The sequence below is a fragment of the Pneumocystis jirovecii genome (genome assembly GCF_001477535.1).
Source record: "Pneumocystis jirovecii RU7 chromosome Unknown supercont1.8, whole genome shotgun sequence".
Lineage (NCBI taxonomy): Eukaryota > Fungi > Ascomycota > Pneumocystomycetes > Pneumocystales > Pneumocystaceae > Pneumocystis > Pneumocystis jirovecii.
Window position 1 is genome coordinate 278660 of NW_017264782.1, and position 21771 is coordinate 300430.

The 21771-nt window shown below is 34.9% G+C and overlaps 10 protein-coding genes across 10 annotated transcripts; 6 read left to right on the top strand and 4 right to left on the bottom strand.

Moving 5' to 3' along the window:
* Window positions 1-274: 274 nt before the first annotated feature.
* Window positions 275-2822, top strand: T551_01987 (uncharacterized protein; the record flags this gene model as incomplete). Its single annotated transcript, XM_018374250.1, has 6 exons — window positions 275-385; window positions 432-488; window positions 539-1555; window positions 1604-1699; window positions 1752-2285; window positions 2334-2822. 6 exons carry the CDS (start codon window positions 275-277, stop codon window positions 2820-2822), a joined length of 2304 nt encoding a protein of 767 aa, XP_018229604.1.
* Window positions 2823-3159: 337 nt separating this feature from the next.
* Window positions 3160-4823, bottom strand: T551_01988 (TFIIH/NER complex subunit SSL1; the record flags this gene model as incomplete). Its single annotated transcript, XM_018374251.1, has 8 exons — window positions 3160-3206; window positions 3251-3423; window positions 3472-3645; window positions 3690-3849; window positions 3895-4085; window positions 4130-4235; window positions 4285-4514; window positions 4561-4823. The coding sequence occupies 8 exons, from the start codon at window positions 4821-4823 to the stop codon at window positions 3160-3162; spliced, it is 1344 nt and encodes a 447-aa protein (XP_018229605.1).
* Window positions 4824-5207: 384 nt separating this feature from the next.
* On the bottom strand, window positions 5208-5825 carry T551_01989 (uncharacterized protein; the record flags this gene model as incomplete). Its single annotated transcript, XM_018374252.1, has 4 exons — window positions 5208-5374; window positions 5530-5542; window positions 5591-5738; window positions 5794-5825. 4 exons carry the CDS (start codon window positions 5823-5825, stop codon window positions 5208-5210), a joined length of 360 nt encoding a protein of 119 aa, XP_018229606.1.
* A 330-nt stretch (window positions 5826-6155) lies between these two features.
* T551_01990 (uncharacterized protein) lies at window positions 6156-8436 on the bottom strand (the record flags this gene model as incomplete). The annotated part of the gene is made up of 7 exons (XM_018374253.1): window positions 6156-6358; window positions 6405-6555; window positions 6598-7515; window positions 7561-8151; window positions 8196-8287; window positions 8324-8349; window positions 8390-8436. 7 exons carry the CDS (start codon window positions 8434-8436, stop codon window positions 6156-6158), a joined length of 2028 nt encoding a protein of 675 aa, XP_018229607.1.
* Window positions 8437-9104: 668 nt separating this feature from the next.
* Window positions 9105-9402, top strand: T551_01991 (uncharacterized protein; the record flags this gene model as incomplete). Its single annotated transcript, XM_018374254.1, has 2 exons — window positions 9105-9254; window positions 9295-9402. 2 exons carry the CDS (start codon window positions 9105-9107, stop codon window positions 9400-9402), a joined length of 258 nt encoding a protein of 85 aa, XP_018229608.1.
* A 2148-nt stretch (window positions 9403-11550) lies between these two features.
* Window positions 11551-13409, top strand: T551_01992 (uncharacterized protein; the record flags this gene model as incomplete). The annotated part of the gene is made up of 2 exons (XM_018374255.1): window positions 11551-11699; window positions 11747-13409. The coding sequence occupies 2 exons, from the start codon at window positions 11551-11553 to the stop codon at window positions 13407-13409; spliced, it is 1812 nt and encodes a 603-aa protein (XP_018229609.1).
* Window positions 13410-14162: 753 nt separating this feature from the next.
* Window positions 14163-15140, top strand: T551_01993 (uncharacterized protein; the record flags this gene model as incomplete). The annotated part of the gene is made up of 7 exons (XM_018374256.1): window positions 14163-14190; window positions 14269-14339; window positions 14408-14498; window positions 14543-14576; window positions 14627-14820; window positions 14867-14947; window positions 15007-15140. The coding sequence occupies 7 exons, from the start codon at window positions 14163-14165 to the stop codon at window positions 15138-15140; spliced, it is 633 nt and encodes a 210-aa protein (XP_018229610.1).
* Window positions 15141-15522: 382 nt separating this feature from the next.
* On the top strand, window positions 15523-18543 carry T551_01994 (fimbrin; the record flags this gene model as incomplete). The annotated part of the gene is made up of 15 exons (XM_018374257.1): window positions 15523-15543; window positions 15584-15625; window positions 15665-15720; window positions 15764-15923; window positions 15997-16184; window positions 16713-16798; window positions 16846-16992; window positions 17042-17237; window positions 17282-17408; window positions 17448-17705; window positions 17752-17800; window positions 17845-18279; window positions 18326-18378; window positions 18424-18456; window positions 18505-18543. 15 exons carry the CDS (start codon window positions 15523-15525, stop codon window positions 18541-18543), a joined length of 1890 nt encoding a protein of 629 aa, XP_018229611.1.
* Window positions 18544-18924: 381 nt separating this feature from the next.
* Window positions 18925-20676, top strand: T551_01995 (uncharacterized protein; the record flags this gene model as incomplete). Its single annotated transcript, XM_018374258.1, has 6 exons — window positions 18925-19057; window positions 19124-19344; window positions 19394-19721; window positions 19765-19883; window positions 19926-20606; window positions 20656-20676. The coding sequence occupies 6 exons, from the start codon at window positions 18925-18927 to the stop codon at window positions 20674-20676; spliced, it is 1503 nt and encodes a 500-aa protein (XP_018229612.1).
* A 246-nt stretch (window positions 20677-20922) lies between these two features.
* T551_01996 (uncharacterized protein) lies at window positions 20923-21639 on the bottom strand (the record flags this gene model as incomplete). The annotated part of the gene is made up of 4 exons (XM_018374259.1): window positions 20923-21072; window positions 21143-21200; window positions 21243-21486; window positions 21528-21639. The coding sequence occupies 4 exons, from the start codon at window positions 21637-21639 to the stop codon at window positions 20923-20925; spliced, it is 564 nt and encodes a 187-aa protein (XP_018229613.1).
* Between the last annotated feature and the right edge of the window lie 132 nt (window positions 21640-21771).

The window sequence follows — 21771 nt, forward strand, 5'->3', positions numbered from 1 at the left end:
AACATTTATTGACGTTAAGTTGCCATGGAAACCATATCGTACAGGTGCAACAGATATACACTTAACAACATGGCTGTGTTGATCTTTCAGCCATCTATTTAAAGAGTACAATATTTGGATATTTGAAGTATTTATAAGGCGATAAGGTATGCATTTTTAGAGCAAATAAAAATAGAAATGTTTTTAAAGATTTTTTAGAATTTTTTAGTGTTTTTTCAGCATAATTTTAGAGTGAATTTGGATGAAAAAGCTTAAGTAGTAGAAAGAGTATATAATGAAAACGTTTGTAGAAGCAGATAATATGCGTGAAAAACAAGAAGATATGCTTACAGGAGGAATAATGAGTGGGCAAAGTGGTTGGCGGGCAAAAAAAGCAGAATTAATGGTGAAAAGATCATTTAGAAAGAATTTATGGTTGACCAAATATTTAGAATGAGGCAGAACCCAATACAAACACACCTCCTATGAAGGAGAAGACGTGTGGTGATGTATGCATGCATTTATATATATATTATGTGACTGAACTGAATGTTTTCAGTCTTTAAGCGACGAAGAACGAATAACACAACAATTGCGTGAAATAAAGCTAAAAATGGAGCATCCTTCACAAGAAGCTGATCAAACCAAAAAAAATGTTCTTTCCAAGGACAAGGACATAACATTAAAGCTTGTTCATATGGGAAATTCGAATCCAAGCATCCATGACCATACACGTTCTATTTCAACATCAACAGATACTTCTTCAATGATATCACCACTTACGCCTGTAGAATTTGCATCTTCGTATGTAGCATTTGCAGAATCAGCAGAAATAGCTCGATTAAAAGCAGAATTAAAAGCATCACAACGACAAGTTCAGCATCTTGAGGGAGAGGTAGCGCAATCTAGGATTGCAGCGCATACAATTAATCAAGCAATTAACCTCGCAAATTCTGATGATAATCAGCATAAATTAGATTCATCTCAATTTAATGATTTTAGCAGATATTCTCAAACAACAAGTCCACAAATGGGTTCATGTTGGTCAGCGTCTTATGGTGATGATTCTGTTGTGGATTTTGAATCAGAAGAAAACCTAGGGTCTGTATTTCCTAGACGAAATAATAGTAGTACATGGAATTTTATTCCTCGATCAAATAGTCCTCTCAAAAACACAACAACTATATCATCAAACGAAATACAAACAACAACTAGATCTTCTCCAATTTCAGTTCAGAATTCCTCTGAAATTGGACTAATAAGGCCTTGGAAGATGCATCGCGCTTCTACAAGCATTAGTGGGCCTCCAGTAAGCAGCGGGTTTAATCATTTTACTTTGGCGGGAAGAAGAGCATCTACTGATTCTGGCTATGCTTCATTTAGTAGTTTTGGTTCTCTTTCCAATCAGCCTCCATCTCCTGCTATGTCTGCTGTCTCTACTGGTTCATCTTCGGGAATACCTCGTTTACCTATGACTGTACCATCTACTTTTAATCCTTTACAAATTTCAAATGATCACCAAGGAAACATTTTACCAGGGAACGTTCCAATAAATCAACATATTTGGAATTCTAACGTAAATTTCGGAAGATAGTAATACAATTGATTTATTAATGTTTTTTAGGCATCCATTTCTCAATCTACACCAGGTTGTATTCAGTCTCAAGAACCCATTAACTATCGCCGCCTTTTAGATCGTAATGCTGCATATAATTGGCAGGTATTATTATTTATTTTAATTGCTTAAACTTTATACTAAAATGTTTTACAAGATTATTGTAGATAGGATTGTTTATTATAATGATCAGCAAGCTTCAATATTTCTTCAACAAAAACTTAAATTGGCACCAGCAGAACAAAAGTATGCTATAATTGATGCTATTGTTGCTCAAGCTTATCCTTTAATGTTAAATCGCTTTGGAAATTTTCTTGTACAACGATGTTTTGAACATGGTACTCAAGAACATATAGATGGAATTGCTTCTGCTATTCGAGGAAATGTGCTTACTCTTTCAATGGATGCTTTTGGATGCCACGTTGTACAAAAGGCATTTGATAATGTCGCCGAAGATGTAAAAGCAACTATGGTAAGCGAGTTGCTTCGTCGAATTCCTGAAACTGTTACTCACCGTTATGCTTGTCATGTTTGGCAAAAACTTTTTGAAATTCGCTGGGAGGGATCTCCCCCAGCTATTATGAAATATGTAAATGCAGCTCTTGAAGGCATGTGGCATGATGTCGCTCTCGGAGAAACAGGAAGTTTAGTAGTACAAAACATTTTTGAAAACTGTTTAGAAGAAGATAAAGTTGAAAATATTGTTTTTGAAAATTTTTTGTATTAATATTGATTATAGAGACCATGCATTGAAGAAGTTTTAAGTAAAATTGATATTATTTCAAGAGGTCAATGGGGTAATTGGGTGATTCAACATATGGTTGAGTATGGTTCTCCGGCAGATAAAGAAAGAGCATTATCACATATTCTTGAAAATGCAGTTGCATATAGTGTCGATCAATTTGCTTCTAAAGTTGTAGAAAAAGCAATCAAAGCAGGTGGCCCTGATATTTTAAATCAATATCTAGCTAGAGTTACTGAAGGTCGACCTGATAGGCCCCGTATTCCTTTAATTGATATAGCTTCTGATCAATATGGAAACTATCTTATTCAACATATATTACAGCATGCATCTCCTGCTCATCGTGATCAAGTATCAGCACAAATTCGAAAACATATGGTATCATTACGTGGAAGTAAATATGGACAAAAGGTCGCTTTTCAGGTAGAAAGGTGGAGAAGCCATCATCACCACTCATCTTATCACGGAACATATAATAGTTATTAAGTTTTTATGGTCTCAGATCTACATTAAATACGAATCAGGTTTAAATTTAACACATTTATAACACTTAAATGCATTCTAAACTAATCTTTAAGTATTATGTATTTATTTAAAATTTCTGTTTTAAAAAGCTGGATATTCTGGTTTTTACTTTGCTAAGGCTTGTAAGAAAATTTATTGACTTTGCATTGAATCATTGATTATATTTATGGTTTGTATTAGGGAAGATATAATTAACTTGGATAATTTTTTAAAACATAAATCGCTTGTTGATATTAGAATCTATAACTTATTTATAAAATAAATAATTTTCCTCTTTTTAATTCGTTTGAGTTACTATTTATACATTTTTATTTTCATTTTTATAATTTAAAGTAGATTGACAACCTTTTAAAATTATTTCAAATAAATAAAAATAATACTAACCATACCAATACATTCAAATAAAATTTCATGTGCAAAGACATCACAATCAATACAAAAATGTTTATGACATTCGGAACATGCATATCGAGAACTAATTGAAACAGAATGTGTGATTGAAGTAACTTCATGTTTTTCAGGAAAAGGTATTAAACATGCATAACAATGAGTTGAATATGCTCTAAATTAAATATAAATTAATTATAAAATAAATATTTTAAAAAATTACTCTTCCCATGGAACTTCAATCCAATTTTTAAGAGGGAACAAGTGATGATAAGAACGTGCTAAATGCGTAGAAAGAATTAGAGTAAGATCACAACAAGGACAATTAATAGGAAGTGAACAAACTTTAGAAAAACAACGTGGACAAAGATATCCTTCTTTAATTACATCAGAATGACTACAAAAGTAAATAAATTTAGAGTTTTTTTTTTTCAAAATTACCATGCACAAAGAGTTTCATCGTTTTCAATTAATTTAGAAGGAAAACCCATCATAATCAATGTTTCCAAAAACTTATGTGACTTCTTCAAAGCAGGAGGTATAACAAATTGCATTAAAAGATCATGAAAATGTTGTTCATTAAGAACAATACCATAGGATGCTGTTCTTTGTTAAAATTCTTTAAAAACAAATCATTTAAAATTACATTCATCACCAGCATTCGTTTCTTTACATATTTGTTGACATACTGACATAGAAGCAGAAAGGCCAATTACATATACACGGATTTTTTCTTCAATCAAAACATTAATCGTTTCATAAATATCACCAGGATCAAAAGATGTTAATGAACCAAAAATTAACAAAACTTCTCTTGTTCCGTGTTTTGGAACAGGACTATATAAAAATTAAAAACTATAAGCTCTTTTTCCTTTTTTTACTATAAAATTGTTCGAGCCATTTCCAAGGCATTTTGCAAAGATGCATCGCCCGATGGATCCATCTGTTTTAACCGACTCAAAGTCATCAAATGCTCATGAGGATTTCCTACAAGCATCTTAAAATCTAAATAGAATATTATCATATTCAAATGCACCTCCATAAGGACTAATGGATATAGCACGGCCATCACGCATACCAATAATTCCTAATTGAGCCAAAGGATTTTGCTCAAAATATTCAGAAACAAATGAAGATGCTTGATCAATAGAAACAACATATCTGCTTGGAATTAAATCTCGTTTCCCCATAGATATTGTTAGATCAAGTACAAGAACAAGATGTCTAATAATTCCACGCTGTAATGGGATTGCATCTCGAAGAATCCTATTCCAACACATAAAAGACTTAAAATACTACTGAAGAAAACTACCTCTTTCGCTTTCCTGCCTGTGTTATTTGCAAAAGAGTTGTTGCAAGGCTTCCTTGCTGATCTTCCTGAACAATATCCCATGAACGATGATATTCCTTCTCCCAAGTGTAATTTATTACTGAATTTGAGTGTGAGAGACGATGATTAGCATTTTTAGAGTGTTTTTTCTTCTTTTTAGTCTTTTCTTCGCCTTTTTTTCCTTCAAAAAGTGAAATATCTGATGATGTTTCACTTTCAATATAATCTGAGTCAGAATCCCTCATAATTACACGAAAAAAGAAATAATAATGATAAAAATACAAAGAATTCAGTCGTTTAATATTGATAAAAAGCCTTTAAACACATGTTTTTCATAAAAGATAACTTTAACACATTTTAATAACGTTGAAAAATGTTGCAGACGAGCAAATTGTCATGGAGACCGCTGCCATAGAGAATGTATCCAATAAACTACAGTACAAATAATCTTTATAAATTAAATTAGAAATATACAGCAAATTATAAATTGGCTAATTAAAAGAACAAATAAGAATATAACACAAATACTTTGATTGCAAGAAAACGAAAAATAAATATTTTTAAAGTCATTAAGGAAATAATATAAAAGCAATATTATTAAAATATACAAAAACAAAAGCTGATGATGTTTAAACGTCATCTAAAGGTGCATCAAAATCCTCGTCATCTTCATCATCATCAAGAATATCATCATTGTCAGCTTCTTTTAGATAATCTACTCTTTTCCCAAATGTCCGAGAAAATCCTATGATATTTGAAGGATCAATTTCAGCCATATCGTCATCAGTTACGTCTTCTATACAAAATAAGTGTTAGTATATCAAAATAAATAAGTAAACAGCCTTTTCTATTTAGAATACATTCTATTTTTAAAACCAAAAATTAGAAAACTCGACATATTTATTCGAATAAAAGAGACAATAGCCAAAGCTATATAATATTATTTCATACCTTCATCGAGATCCTATAATATATGAGATCTTTGGATATTTTTATTAGAAAAAGAAAATACTTCTAGATCATTTTCACCATCAAGATCTTCATCACTTGATTCTTCTTCAAGATCATCATCTTCTTCTTCTTCTTCTTTTCTTTCCTCTTGTAATTTAGATGGAATTGCAGTTTCCGTTACTTTTTCTTTCTTTTTTAATTCATCATATCTGAATATATATTAATAAAATTTAATCCAATTTTTAAGTAAAAAAAATTATTTACTTTTCACAATGGGATTTTACAGTTTCTTGCATATTTATTATATAGTTCAATATTTTAAAGACCCCTTTCTCCTTTGTATTTCTTTTGTATTAAAAGAATAGGGTATTTAAACGATTAAAAAGTAAAATATAAGTGAATATTTTTAATCATGTTGTTTTTTTCTTATTTATACTAAAAATGAATAGAAAAGATCTAAAGTTATATAAAAAACATCTTTAATAAAAAGAATCAATGTAAATATGCATAAACATTAAATATCTCGAAACAATCTAAATGCACGTATTGAATATAAAACTTCTTTTTAAATAAATTTAAATCACAAAATTATAAAGTCAAATAAATAAAAATTCATAAATATCGTTTCAGTATGGTCCAATAATTGAGTTGTAGTCGTCACCGTAAAGCAATTGCTTTATAAAATGGTCCAATAACACATTTATATCAACAAGAACGAAATGACATATTACATTTTCAAAAAAATCAGAAATGTTTTTTAGTGTTTCATGAATATGATCCTGTGCCTTTATAGGTAAATCGTGAAGATCTAATGAATTTGACAATTGATCTAATAATATTAAAATACATTGAATAAATATATTCAAATTTGTTACCAATAACTTGTGCAGATTCAAATAATCGATATATCGATGTTAAATACATTTTTCTAGGTCCATCAAATTGTACTAATCCATATTTAGATGTATTAAATTTTTCAGGAGGAAGATTTTTTATTAGAAATTTAGATTTACTGGTAAATTTAGCCTTTAAATTATTAGAAAGGAGAAAGAAAAAACCTAAACTTACAATTCCAAATCTCTTTTTAGGTTCTACGACATCTGTGCCGAACTTTTTTAAAAGCCAAAAACGAAATAAATCAACCATATTACCCAAATACGACAATTCTTTAATTAAGGACTGAAGATCATCTTGTTTAAAAGATTTTATTTTGTTTAAAGTAAATATTAAAGACTCACAGACTTTGATTTTTTCATCTTCCCCTTTTATTTTTATATCTTTAACATACCATATATCTTTAGATACAAAAAGTCGTGGTGTTAAATAAAAACCTTTGGATTTATTAATAAACGGCATTAAAGTTTTTTGAAGAATCTTCATAAGCCAATAGGTTCTTGCAATAGAGTCCTTGGGCTTTTGTACATGTACAGAATCAGCTCCTTCAAGCATAATCATTTCGGATGATATATTTTTATATATTGATGTTGAATATGTGTTTCCCTGTTTTGACATATTTAACAAAATAGGCGATGATGTTGGTGTAGCATAAGATACATGTTTAGGAAAGTTTACCATTTTAGTGTGTAATATATTCATTGCTAACTTGCCAGGAAAATTGAAAGATAAATCAGAATTATTATATGATGAATTGTAAGCCTTTTCTTTAACCTTTTTATAAGACTGAATATCATGATTCGCGAAAATTCCTATCTTTTCTTGTGAAGTATTGGCTTGAAATAAATTAATGTCCTCTAGAGTATTTTGATGTTCTTTTTTTTGAGACTCATCAGGATGCTCAGACAAACGAAGTTTCAAAAATGGGCCCATATGTGTTTCTTCACATACAGGTAAACTTTTTGATATATACTCATCATCATAAATATCTGATTTCGGATTCATTTCTTTAAGTAAACTACGAGCAGGCGACGGTGGAAAAAAGTCAGAAAGCAAAGGCCATTCCATCTCAGAAGTGATTGAAGCGGTTTTCTTTAAAAAATATTAGCTAGAATAACAAGCATTATTTTTACCTACAAAATCATTATCACAATCAATTAGTTGCTTTTCTTTTGCTTCGCAATTATTTAAGCTTATATTCTGCAAGTCAAGTTCTGTCTCAATATCATCAGAATCCTTTTTTAGCATTGTCGCATCAAGATCCGAAGATACCGTTGATACCGCTTGTATAGGTGATGCAGGTAGAGAGGCAATAGGTGAAATCATTTCTTTAATCGGTTTGAATAAATATTTAATTGGAGTGAGTAGGTTGATATCAGAAAATGAGAATTGTCGAATATACTCCATAGTTGAAGATCGTTTTGTTATATCAGAACAATGTCCATTAGCAGCATCTAAAGAAGAAATGTCGTCGAAACTAGACTGAACAGTATGTTCAGATAACGCAGCTAAAGTTTCATTCTCGGGTATCGTATCAAGTGAAACGTTATTTTGATGCATATCTATATCAGAAAAATCTTTTTTTTCAGACATAACATCCTGTTTGTCATCTGAAATTCCCTTGACCAGACTATTTAATACATTATCTACTTTATCGTCCACGATATTGTCCACCAATGATCTTTGTAGCTGATCAAGCAGGTGAATTCGCTCAAAATACGTTTCATACTGTGCTAGGTCACTATAAATTAAAAGTTCGGATACGAGTGTACCGTCACACGAAGCCGGTTACGACACTCGCCTGATGGAAGCTGTGTTATCACTTCATCAAGAAGAGAACACGCATGCGTGTACGCACGAATTGCTAGTCCGATTAGTCAAAATAACATTAAAACAGCACCAATATAGCCATCCAATGTATCACTGCTATTAAAAGCTACAACAATTTCATATCATTAATATAAACCGTAAACCAATTGCAACACTGCAGATGAATAGGATTTTTAAAATCATTAAAAATAGCACACTATAAAAAATGCCATTTAAGTCCTTTTCATTGCATTATATCACTACTATAATATTCAGACAGTCCAGCACCAATATACTACCAATACATTGACATCCCATTAACACTGTATGGCAGCCATCAAATGTAGCTGAACATTAACGAAGCACGCAAAATAGCCGAAGACTTCGGCACAGCTAAAAAGCACTCTCAGCACTGTCCTGGGACTATACCCATGCAGAGCTCTGCAAAACTAATACTGAAACTTCATTTACCCTGTATTAAGTAACCGTTAAACAAATATTTAACCAGTGCTTCAACAATATACTGGAGTATTGGGTTAATAGCATACTCCAATACTATTTCTAATGCAGTCCCAGCATATTTCTCTGTGCTCCATATAAAAAATAGTTCAGCATTGACTGCATTTCCATTAAACGGTGTAGTATACCGCAGTTTGTGCCAATATAAACGCTGCCACAAAAAGCAGCCATATAACACTATTCTGCTACAGCACTGCATATCCAAAACAGTCTGTGGCCGCATGCAGCAGCCTCCTGTAGCCTGCAAAGACACGTTTTCCCAACTACGCCGTCTGAACCCATTATTTGGCCGTAAAGCCCCATTCAAAAACACAATCTCTTTCTACTCTTCGTGCAGCTTGTTTTTCAGTGTAATGCTTCCTTCTAAAGCCCTTAAAGGCTTTCTTTACAGCTTTTTTGATGCTTTAGTGCTTTTTGTGTTCTTTCAAATACCTCCAGGAAAATCATTGGAAGCATCAAGAAGGACAGCTGTTTGCGCATTTTCAAGCGCTTCAAAAAGCCGTGTAGTCGACAATGAGGGCGATAAGGCTGCTGTCTGCGCAGCCGATGCAAAAGATGTCGTCTTCGTTGCGAGAAAGCGCAATACGTGCGTCAGAGCACCGATTCGACGATGAAGAGAGCACGACAGGAAACCGGAAAACAGGAAAATGAATTTAAAGAGCCGCTGCGGGACGCAAGTGGGCAGCCTTATTGGGAGGTATATGGGTGCCAAAAGGCCTGATTGCGGGGTATATGCGTCAACAGATGCGTTTTTACCGAGTATATGCGTGCTTCCCGTGCAGGCGTCACATGCACTGCACGTATACCGCATATCGAGCCCACATATGCGCTGCGTACGCATACAACGCGCATACACTGCGCATATACAGCGCATATAGTGCACACAGTGCATACACACCGCATACAACACGCATATACCACGCATACAGCCTACAACGTGCATGCACGTGCACACAGGGCGGCGTCCGTACATGCATGTACGCACTGTGCGCGGCGCGTCGACAGCTCTGCTTGCTGTGCTTGGGCTTACAAAACAGCTTGGCGGGAAGGGGCGGCGCATCACGCTGACCAGGTGGAGGGGCCGTACGCTGGTTGATCTACGCGAGTACTACGAGGACGCGGCGACACACGAGATGCGTCCCGGCAAAAAGGGCATCTCCCTCGCCCCCGAACAGTTTGCCGTGCTCTACACCCTTCTCCCCGCGATCAACGCACACCTACAGGCTGGCCCTGAGCGCCCCCGGGACACCCCCACGGTCGCCCCCTCGGACACACCGTACACACCGGACACACCGGGCACCGCAGGACACGCATAGCCGTTGCACCCACTATTGGCGTCCCACTGCAGCATACATGCGCACAGTGCACGGCACACAGTATAATGTACACAGTATATGTACACAATATATGTACACAATATATGTATGTAGTGTATAGAATGTAGTATATATGTGCATACACTGCTTGGTGCACACTGTACAGCATGTCTGCAAAGCGTTGCAGCTGCACGTGACCGCCACGGGCTCTACCTGCTGCACCTGCACTGCACCAGCATATATGCTTATGGTGTATGTTCTGCTGATGCAGTGCAGCAGCTCGAAGGCGTCCGGGCGGCACGGCATGCGCGGTGTTCCCGCTGCGCGCTACGTGCAGCCCGCTGCGAACGCACTCGGAGCACTCGGCTCCATCTGAGAAGCGCTGCACTGGCCGCCGGATGCTGTGTGCACGCGGGTGCGGCAGCATGGGTGATGCGCTGTATGGGTGCATTGCATGTATATGCACTGTGTATGCGCTGCTGCGCTGCGTGTATGCAGCAGAGCATACACTACGCATACAGCGCGGCCATGCAGACAGCGTGCATGCTGTGCATGCAATGCAAGGCTGCAGACAGCTACCCCACGCCCCGGAGAGTGCCCCATCACGGACGGACTGGCGGGTTCCCAAATGCTGTGCGCGCAGCGGCAATGCATTTAGCCTGCAGCAGCCCCGCGGGGTGTACGGTTTTTAGGGCAGCAGAGGCAGACACGGAGAGCGGAGCTCATGCAATGTGGCGGATGGACGGGACTCGTCCGACGGAGACGAGGGAGACGAGCTCGAAAGAGAGTGTGGGCGGCCGGAGATGATGAGGCAAGCGCCTCCAGCACAGGAGCCAAGGGACGGAGGGCAGCTGGAGGGGCGAGCAGGGCGAGTGGGGGGGAAGGAGGAGAAGGGGGCACGGGAGTTTGACCCGACGGGGCAGAGATGCCCGCCGGGCGGGCGGCCGCGGGTGACGACGACGCTGTGGGAGGACGAGGGGACGCTCTGCTTCCAGGTCGAGGCCAAGTCGGTGTGTGTGGCGCGGCGGGAAGGTATGTATGCGTGCAACGCAGTGTGCAGCATATGTGTAGCACATACATGCTGCATATGCCGTATGTGCTGACTGTGTTGTATACACTCAGCCGACTATATGCGTCGTATATGCGTTATATATGCGCTATGTATGCATTATGTATGCGTCGTATGCTGTATATACAGTGCGTACAGTGCGTACAGTGTGCGCATACAACACGTGTGCTGCATATAATGCGTATACAGCACAACAGCATATACAACGTGTAGTGCACACAGCGCAGAATATGTGTATATGCCATACGTGTTGTGTGTGTTGTATGCGCAGTGTATGCACTGTGCAGTGTACGGCAGTGTGTGCGCTGTGCAGATGGCTAGTGCGCTGTATACGGTATATATGCGCAGTATATGCGTGTTGTATGCGCGCTGCATGCGCAGTGTATGCGCACAGTTATGTCCCTTTTGCTTCAGATGCTGACTTCCACAGACAACGACATGATCAATGGCACAAAGCTGCTTAATGTCGCAGGGATGAGCCGCGGCAAACGGGATGGCATTCTTAAGGGCGAGAAAATACGCTCAGTAGTGAAAATCGGCGCAATGCATCTTAAAGGCGTCTGGTAAGCCTAATCGGTTGCGCAGCAGTGTGATTGCAGCGCCATTTCAGCGCCATTGCAGCGCCATGGTGGTCTATTTGCAGTTGCCGCAAAAGTGCTTTTTCTGCGTGTTTGCTGCGCTTCTGCAGCCTTTTTTTTGCTTATAGTATGTGCAGGATCCCGTTTGAACGTGCACTTGAGTTTGCAAACAAGGAGCGCATTACAGACCTGCTTTATCCTCTATTTGTGATGAATATTAAGCTATTTCTTTATCATCCAACCAATTATGCACGTACAACAGCAGTGATGGCTGCTGCACAGCATTTTCAGATGATGCAGTTCTCGCAAAACCGGCATAACCGTCTCACAGAGTTGTCTGGGGCTCTGTCAGGGACTCTATCAGGGACTCTGGCAGGAACAGTTGATGCAGCAGCAATCGGTATGACACTTGGAACAGTTGTTGGGTCATCCAGGGTTCTAGGAGCGCCAGGGGCAGTTGAGATGGCTAATGAGCCTGTTCTTGCAGACAAAGGACCATTGACGCCGCCACACAGTGCACCTATATTGACACATACAGACAGCCATTGGTCCTGTGGCACAGTGACGCCGACACGGCCCTATTCAGCAGCAGCGCTTCCAGTGACACCAGTGACACCGCCATATTATTTCCGTTCATGTTCACAAAATGCATGTCATGTATCCTATTCAGAACCTCATTGCCAGTTGTACCATACAAACTCGGCACACCGTAGACAAGTGTATGGCACACCAGTGGTGCAGCGGTCTAAACACGAGGAAGAGGTATGTTCGCAGCGACCGTTGCTTTATCAAGAAATGATGGCGCCACAATTGCATGAGCACTCAGTGCAAACCACTCCAACGATTTCACCAGTTTCGCCTGTATCGGCAATTCAAACAGTGCAGACAGTGCCGGGAAAACCATTTCCACAATCTCCAGTTGGCCCTGATTTTCTGCACAAAGAAGAATTCTATGAAGCTGCATTGGCGTCGGCTGTTCAGTCGACTGTTTCTGCAGTTCCGGCATTAGTACATCATACGGCAGATGATGCGTCTACGATTAATTCACAATCACCGTATAGTCATCAATCGACGGGTGACTCGCATGTTTATCATTTATCTAATGTTACACCGGTGCCTCATGTATTGAATAAGGTTGATTCGGTGTTAACTCCTTCAAATACGTGTTCTCTTGTGGCAGGAGTGAATCAGTGGACATTGCAGGACGCATCAAGTCCTTTATCATATTCGAGCCCTCAGGATGAGGACTCGCTAGTGCAAATAAATACATGGTTGCAGTCTAGACTATGGAAAGAAGCATTGCCGTCTAAGAATTTTTATCAGATTGCTGATACGAAGCAAAATATTAATCGAGTTTTTCGGTCAAATTCGGTTGACCATGCACTTATATCATCAAAATATGCAAGAGATATGGTGAATCTTTGTCAAAGCGATAGTAATTTTCATTTTGATACAGAAAAGACTATTATGGAAAGCACTCAGAAAAAAGAATTTACTAGTGCTAATCAGAGTTATATTAAACAGAATATGTTGACGTCTTCAGAGCTTAATCCAATTTTTTCAAATTTGTCGGATTTAAAAACACACCCTGTATATTTTTCCGAAACAGCTAAACCTCTTAAACGTCGAAAAACGATTCATGAGGAAGTGCCTTCAATCAGTGGACTAGGATCAATGACTCCAATGTGGGTTTAGGTCTATTATAATTACAAATGAAGGCGTATGTGTGTATTCTTAATATTTGGTTTAGGCATCCTTGTAATTTCTGATTTTGTGGTAAAATATTTTAAAGACGTATAAACAAAAATTCTATATTTTTTGGATAATATTAGATATTCAATCTGCGTTTAGTGCAAGTAACAAACTATGATAAACATTTTGAGTTAAATTGGCTATTTTATGATTTATATTTTTTTCACTCGTTTCTGGTACAATTCAAAGTTAAATTATCAGCATTATTTTAACTTATTCTTTGATGACTTAAATGTTGTTATGGCTCAGTGTTGTGAAATATTAATGATCTACGAGGAAAAGATTACATTTTAAACATCTTTACACTATATTATATTGTATACCAGCTTTTATACACTTCTAAATACTTCAGTCATGATTCTATATATTATATTCTGTATGCATATATAAAGATTTTATTTTTTGGCCTTTTTTTCTCATGTTCTCTTACTTTTGTGCCCCGCTTACCGAGCAGACTCATTTCTGTGTTCGTGTCGATCCGTCAAGGTTTACACAGTGTGAAAAACTGTATAAAAAAGAAATTAGAAAGTCTGTTAATAAGTATTTAAAAAGACAGTAAACACATACATCTTGTTGACAATGTTTAGTTTTTTTGTAAATTTTGGTGTCTTTTTTTTCGTAAGAAATATGGTATGAAATGATAAAATCTTTAATTATAAAGGATTATCAGTAAAGAAAAAGAAAAAGCTAAGGAAAATGGATGAATATGATTATCTCTTCAAAGGTTAGTGTTTTCGATATATAATGTTTCTTTTTTTTGAAAGACGTTTATTTTTTCGTTTACTAAAGGACTTTTTTTAAGTGGTCTTAATTGGTGATTCTGGCGTTGGAAAATCAAACTTGTTAAGCCGTTTTACGAGGAATGAGTTTAATGTATGTCATCCACTCTATATTATATATTTTTTTCCTTCTATATTAGAAGTATTCTTATTTTTATCCAGTTAGAATCAAAATCAACTATTGGCGTTGAATTTGCTACAAGAAGTATACAAGTAGACGGGAAAACAATCAAGGCACAAATATGGGATACTGGTAGTAGCCTTTTCTCTATTTTCCTATATTTTTGACGTTAGTAGCTGGTCAAGAGCGTTACAGGGCAATTACATCGGCGTATGTGTATATGTGAAAATACTTGGATTACTAATAAGTCCTTCTTGTAGATATTATAGAGGTGCTGTAGGTGCGTTGTTAGTTTATGATATTTCTAAACAAACTACGTTCGAAAATATTCAACGTTGGCTCAAAGAACTCCGGGATCACGCTGATTCAAATATTGTCATCATGTTGGTAGGAAACAAGAGCGATTTAAGGCATTTGCGTGCAGTATCTACTGAAGATGGTAAAAATTTTTCAAGTATTTTTCCATACACAAAGATAATCAGAAATCTTACAGTTTTTAGCTACTAATGGTCTTTCTTTTATTGAAACATCGGCACTTGATTCAACCAACGTAGATTGTGCTTTTCAGGATATTTTAAAAAGTTAGTTATTGTCTATTTAGAATATCTATTTTTTGTTTTTCTCCTTTTGACCTCTATAGGTGTATATCAATCAATATCAATGAGAACACTTGATTCATCTGAAACTGTGGCGCGACCTACTGATGGACAAACCATCGTTGTTACACAGTCACAACATGAACAAGGCAAAATGTCCTCAAAGTGCTGTACATAATTATAATTTTGCCTCCATCTTTTTCGATTCATTACTACCTCTGTTTCTTCTGCTTTATTTAATTAATAAAATACAGAAACATTTTGGTAGTATTTTTGTGATAATAAAATCTTATGAAAAATAAATCATATTCTAGATAATTTTTATCTTTAAATCATCTACTCTATCATTCAAACACTCCTATACTCTCCTACTCTCTTGTAGTACACATTTTTCATTCTGGATCTTCTTTTAAATTTATTTTCTCTGCCTTTTCTGTATTTTTTCCCATCTTTTCTATATTTTTTATCTATTGTTCTTCCTGCACTTAAGATTGACTTAGCTTTATTTTACGTAGTATAAGCCAGTTGACACATACGCGACAACCACTTTTTGCAGAAAAATGAGTGTTGAAAAATTACAGGTTTATAACAATTATAAAGCAGTTTTAAGCGAAATCTAAGATCTCAAAACTCATATTTAAGAACAATTTGTCGCTTGACTGCGTATTTTTTATACATCTTTTTAATTTCTTTTTTTTATAGATCAAATTTCCAAATCTCTCTTTAGAAGTTATTTTTGGGCTTATAAAGGACTTCAAGTGAGATTTTAATGAGTTTTAACTCCATTATGAATAATTATAGTAAATTGGATATTGATGGAAAAGGATATGTAGACAAACATACGATTACAAAGGCAGTAAAATATTACGATGAACAACGATCATACGATGAAGTTCGTGCGACACTAAGAGAGTGTCATATTGATAGCAGTGGACGGGTAGAGCTTGAAGACTATATTGAGGTGGTTTTGAAGAGGATCTATGCCTACAGAGGCGTAGATTGTGTTTTCAGAGCATTTTCTGAGCCTTTTATAGCTTGTGACAAAACTGCGTCAAGGACATAATCGTGGGGCATTTGGTGTTACTAAGAACAAGATTACAGTCCGAGGCTCGTCAGATAATGTTACACATACGATCAACGAAGATGAACGTTCTGAATTTACACATCATATTAATAATGTGCTTTCTATGGATGAAGAAATGCGTGATAGAGTCCCTTTTCCGTATGTATTTGTTTTTAAAGAGCTCAGAATAGAGTATCGTAGCTGATAATGGGTCTCAAAGAGAATTATGTGTACTTGTTTATAGGCAATAATGGGTAAATATCTAATTATTTAAGTTTTAAAAAATAAGTCTCATATTTTTTGTATTTTTAATACTTTGGATGGTGTTGTGAAGTTTAATATGTGTTTGGTGGGAATTTGACTGTTTGGTTATATAAGCAACCAAAATACATATGGGAAATAATCACTTTTAACTGGGTTTTAATAACTTTTTAAGACTTTAAGTGGTACTAGAAAATGATTCTCATGTTTTTGATATTTTTACTTTAGTATTTTTCAAACCATTACTCATTTTCTGAGCTGACATTTATCCTTAATATATTTATTACTCTCAAGGGTTTTATTTAATTTTTTAGATTTGATTCTCAGTTAGGGATCTTTTATAACTTATTTTTGATTGATATATCCTTTTCAGCTACAATTCGGGGCTTTTTATTTTTTAAAGTTTATTATTTCTGACAAAAATAGGACCGATACAATGCAGATTTTTGACGAATGCAGAGACGGGCTTGTACTTTCGAAACTCATTAATGACTCTGTCATGGACACAATTGGTATGATTTATTTCTTAGTCGATTTTAAATAGTATTAAATGATATAGACGAGCGCGTCTTAAATAAACCCTTACGCGGAAAGCCTATTAATAACTTTCAAATGACAGAAAATAATAATATTGTTATTAATTCTGCTAAAGCCATTGGATGTTCTGTAGTGAATATTGGTGCTCAAGACCTGATTGATGGAAAAGGTAATATATGAGTCTGTAAAGAGTTCTTGATATTCTTATTTGATGATAGAACATCTTATTCTTGGTCTTATTTGGCAAATTATTCGTAAAGGGCTTCTTAGTAAAATTGACATCAAGCTTCACCCTGAACTATATCGGCTATTGGAGGAAGATGAAACACTTGATCAGTTTTTAAGATTACCTCCTGAACAGATTCTTTTGCGTTGGTTCAATTTTCATTTAGAAGCTGCAAAATGGCATAGAAGGTAAATTTTCTCAAGCTACTTTTTGTTTCTTACAATCATAAAAGAGTGTCGAATTTCAGCGCAGATGTATCAGACGGTGAAAATTATACAATTCTTCTTAATCAGTTAAACCCAGGAGAGTGTTCAAGGGAACCTTTACAAATAATAGACCTTTTAGAAAGAGCGGAAAAAGTATTTTTCTACATGTTCTGTCGTTATACTTACTTGTAGATTTTATCTCTTGCTGAGAAAATTGACTGTCGAAAATATTTAACACCTAGTGCTCTTGTTTCTGGCAATCCAAAACTTAATCTTGCCTTTGTCGCTCATCTATTTAATACATATCCAGGCTTAGAGCCATTACAAGAAGAGTTTCCTAAAATTGAAGAATATGATCTAGAAGGCGAGCGTGAAGCAAGGGTTTTTACTTTATGGTTAAATAGTCTTAATGTCAATCCCGCTGTTGTTGATTTATTTGAAGATTTGAAAGTATATTAACATTTTTCTTTTAACTTACTGATTTTTTTGAAAAAAGGATGGATTGGTTTTATTACAAGCTTATGATAAAGTTGTAAAGGATTCTGGTAAGTATTTTTTGAGTACAGATTTGTTTTTTATTAAAAAATAGTTAATTGGAAACGTGTTTCTAGGCCTAGAGACGGTGTAGAACTTTCACGATTTAAATGTGTGGAAAATACAAATTATGCTGTTGAGTTAGGGAAGGGTCTCGGATATTCTCTTGTAGGAATTCAAGGAGCAGATATCGTTGATGGGTCAAGGACATTAACATTAGCTCTCGTTTGGCAATTAATGAGACAAAATATTATACAGACCCTTAAGTCTTTATCTAAAGATGGAAAAGATATAACTGATGCAGATATGGTTTCTTGGTGTAACGAAATGAGTCATAAAGGAGGAAAATCTAGTAGCATTAAAAGTTTTAAGGATTCTTCTTTGAGAAGTGGCATATTTTTGTTAGATATATTGAATGGCCTAAGATCTGGCTATGTTGATTATACCCTCGTAACTCCAGGTATTACAGATGAAGATGCTTTTTTAAATGGTAATTTTGTCATTATTAAGAATTGAACTAATATTTTTATAAATAGCCAAGTTAGCAATTTCTATTGCTAGAAAGTGTGGTGCCCTTATTTTTCTTGTGGTAAGAACTTTTTTTATTTAGAATTTCTTCTTAATTCTTTACAAGCCAGAAGATATTGTAGATGTTCGTTCACGTTTGGTAATTATGCTATTATATATATTTCTTTTTCCCCTAACTTTGTTTAAGATTTTAACATTTGTTGGAAGTCTTATGGCTATACACTGACAAAATAAATAGTATATGTTATATGTAATTCATTTAACACAATTTTTCATTTATTTTTTGAATATTTTGTTATATCTTATCTATTTTTTGAAATTTTGTTATATCATCTATTTTGTTATAATATCTTGTCTATTTTTATTAAATTACATCCCAGAATTTTTGTAAACTATTAAAGATAGTTTATTTAAATCTTTTTATACATACTTTTCTCTTGATTTTTTCTTTTTATATATTATATTTTATTAGTTTTCTCGGTATTCATTGATCGTTTAACCATCATTAAAACTAGAAAATATGAAACAAATCATTCTTCTGCTAGTTCTTTAATAAATAAAGAATAATGCTAATTTTTTTATAGAAAAATCTACTAATATTATTAAAATGTCTTTTGAAGCATCTCAACAACTTGTGGTTCAACTTACTTTGGGTTTAACACAAAGATACAGACGACGTCTTGATCAACAAAGAAAACATGCTAAATATCTTTCAAAACACAAAGAATATGTTAAAAAAGGTGTACTTCATAGCATTCTTAATGTTTTTTTGATTATCATATCATAAATACTTAAATTGTATATAGATGCATGGAACGATACTTTGCAGAATCGATTATTATCAGAGAAATTTATACATGAAAACGCAGAAGAAATGGATCTTTTAATTAACCGGTATTCGTTGAAATCATTTGTAGGAAAAGGTGCATTTTCCTGCTGTGCGTTAGCGGTGGATCTGTTACATCCGGATCAACCGATCCGTGTAATTAAGAAAATGGGTAAAGCATATGGTGCATTGGGGTTTCAAGTAGATGGATTTTCCTGGTTACAGCTGGAGTTTGACTTTACATGGCTAGGAATATCGTTTGTTGAATCGGATTCATCAGCTACCATATTTGCAGTCTTTTAATCTTCCGATCGTTAAGACATTTTCAATGTTTATAAAAGATGAGTGTTGTCATCTTGTACTCGAGGCATTAGATCCATCTCCTATCAAGCTTCAGAGCTGTGTTCATTTTTCCAGGTCGGGCGATAAGCTACATTCACCTTTAGCGTGTCATTTAAGACATAAAACACTTCGGAAAATTGCAAAACAAATCTTAATATCTCTTAATATTCTTCATAATAGAGTCAATGTGATTCACGCAGATTTAAAGCCAGAAAATATTCTACGCTGTTATTCAGGTAAGACTAGAAGAATAATCATATTTAACTGAAATATTTTTAGATAATCCTAAATCAGTAAAATTAAAAATCATTGATTTTGGAAATGCTATTCCATTAGATGCAAGAGAGATATATTATTTGGATTTCGATTTACAATCTGTTTATTATAGAGCACCTGAAGTATTTATACAAGTTTCTTTTTGTATCATTAATACAATATAGGTTTTATTAGGACTACCATTTGGACCTTCTATTGACATATTTTCCCTCGGATTAATCCTGGTTGAACTTTTATTTCATAATGATGAATCAGAGAAAAATTCCCAACCTTTGTTATCCAACGTAGAAACATCTAGGACTGCATTAGCAATTGAAATATCACGTTTATTAGGACGATATCCACCTCGTTTTCGTAATGCAAAATTTTGGAAAGATGATTACTATAATATAGATATTAATTCTTCATATTTGTTAAAAAATAGACTAAAAGAATGTAATGATCCTTTACTAGAAGATTTTATAATCGGATTATTAGCAATTGATGATACAAAAAGGCTTACTACAGAGGAAGCATTGAATCATTTATGGTTATTCTCTGATCAGTATGATTTAATGCATTGTTTACCTATAGTAAAAATAAATCATGATTTACAGCCTTTTTATAAAGAAATGTATTCAATAGACACTCAGGAAAAGACATATAATCATTATACAGAATCATCAAAAGATGATACGCCTAGTGATATATATTATCCAGAAAAACATAAAGAAATACAGAAAAATATAGATTCTTTTGACATCTATACAGACTCTTTTGTAAATGACAATTCGACTATTCAAACTGAAGATATTGTTTATTCTGACCATTTATGGACTATTAATCCAACGCTAGAGGAAGATCATGTATGTTTTTTCTAAGATTTATATTAATGAGCTAATATTTTGTCTTTAGGACGAGGTTTTACTTATTTAATACTGCATAGCAACATTTGATTCCATTTCAATTTGCTTTATTATAGATATTTTGGGGCATATTCTTATCGGTGCATTTGTTTCTTCATTTAATCAGAGCAATATTTTTTATATAGAATTATTTTTAGCTCAAATTTTTAAATTTATAGTTACATAATATATATTAAATATGAATTCATTTGTTTTTATTGAATTTCTTATAAATATACAAAAAATAAAACTTCATTGCAACATCATGAATTACCATTTACTTTTCATTTGGCTTTTCATCTAATGTTTTAAGCATTTCATTCCTTTTGTCTAGAAGACGCTGAACACGTCGCTCTCTTGTTGCTTTAGCTTTTATTCGCCTAGCCTCCAATTGCTGTTGAATCATATTTGATCGTGCTGCTTCTGCCTACATTGTGTATAAGTTTAAATAAAAATAAAAAATAAAAACATCCCTTTTCTCGATGAATATATTCAACTAAGGCGCGCTTGTGTTTGAATTGATTACCTTTTGCTTTAGCATATAATCTATGATACCTAGAAAGTTAAAAGAGTGTATCACGTGACTTTTGATGATACATATATTTGTCAATTTTTCCGTCATCTCTGTAACGACAAAGTAAGCGACGAAGGACACGTAAACGAAACTGCCATTGCACTTTTGTGCTAAGACGAGCTTCTGCTGTACCCTTGCGCTTTCCTAAGCCTGTATGGCGACCTTTACGTTTTGCAGCATGTAATTGGCGTACACGATAACGAGAATGCATAGTTGATGGTTTTCGGATAATTAAGCCATCTTTGATTAATCTCCGAATGTTTTGTCCTACTAATTAGAATATTAAATATACTATTAATAGTTCTTACGCGAATTTGCATTGCTAATTTCTGATATTTCATTTGGATCCAACCAAATTTTCCGTTTTCCACATTTAAGCACTGCTGCTGCAAGACGTTTCTGATATTTCAGATTAGCCATCTAAAATCATGTTAAATGAAATATTTTCTGACAGAAATAAATGTATATTTTACCTGTTCAAACTCTAATTTTTTTTGATGACGTTGAAATCGATTGTACCCGAGACTGTGACGGCTGAAGAAAATTAAGCCA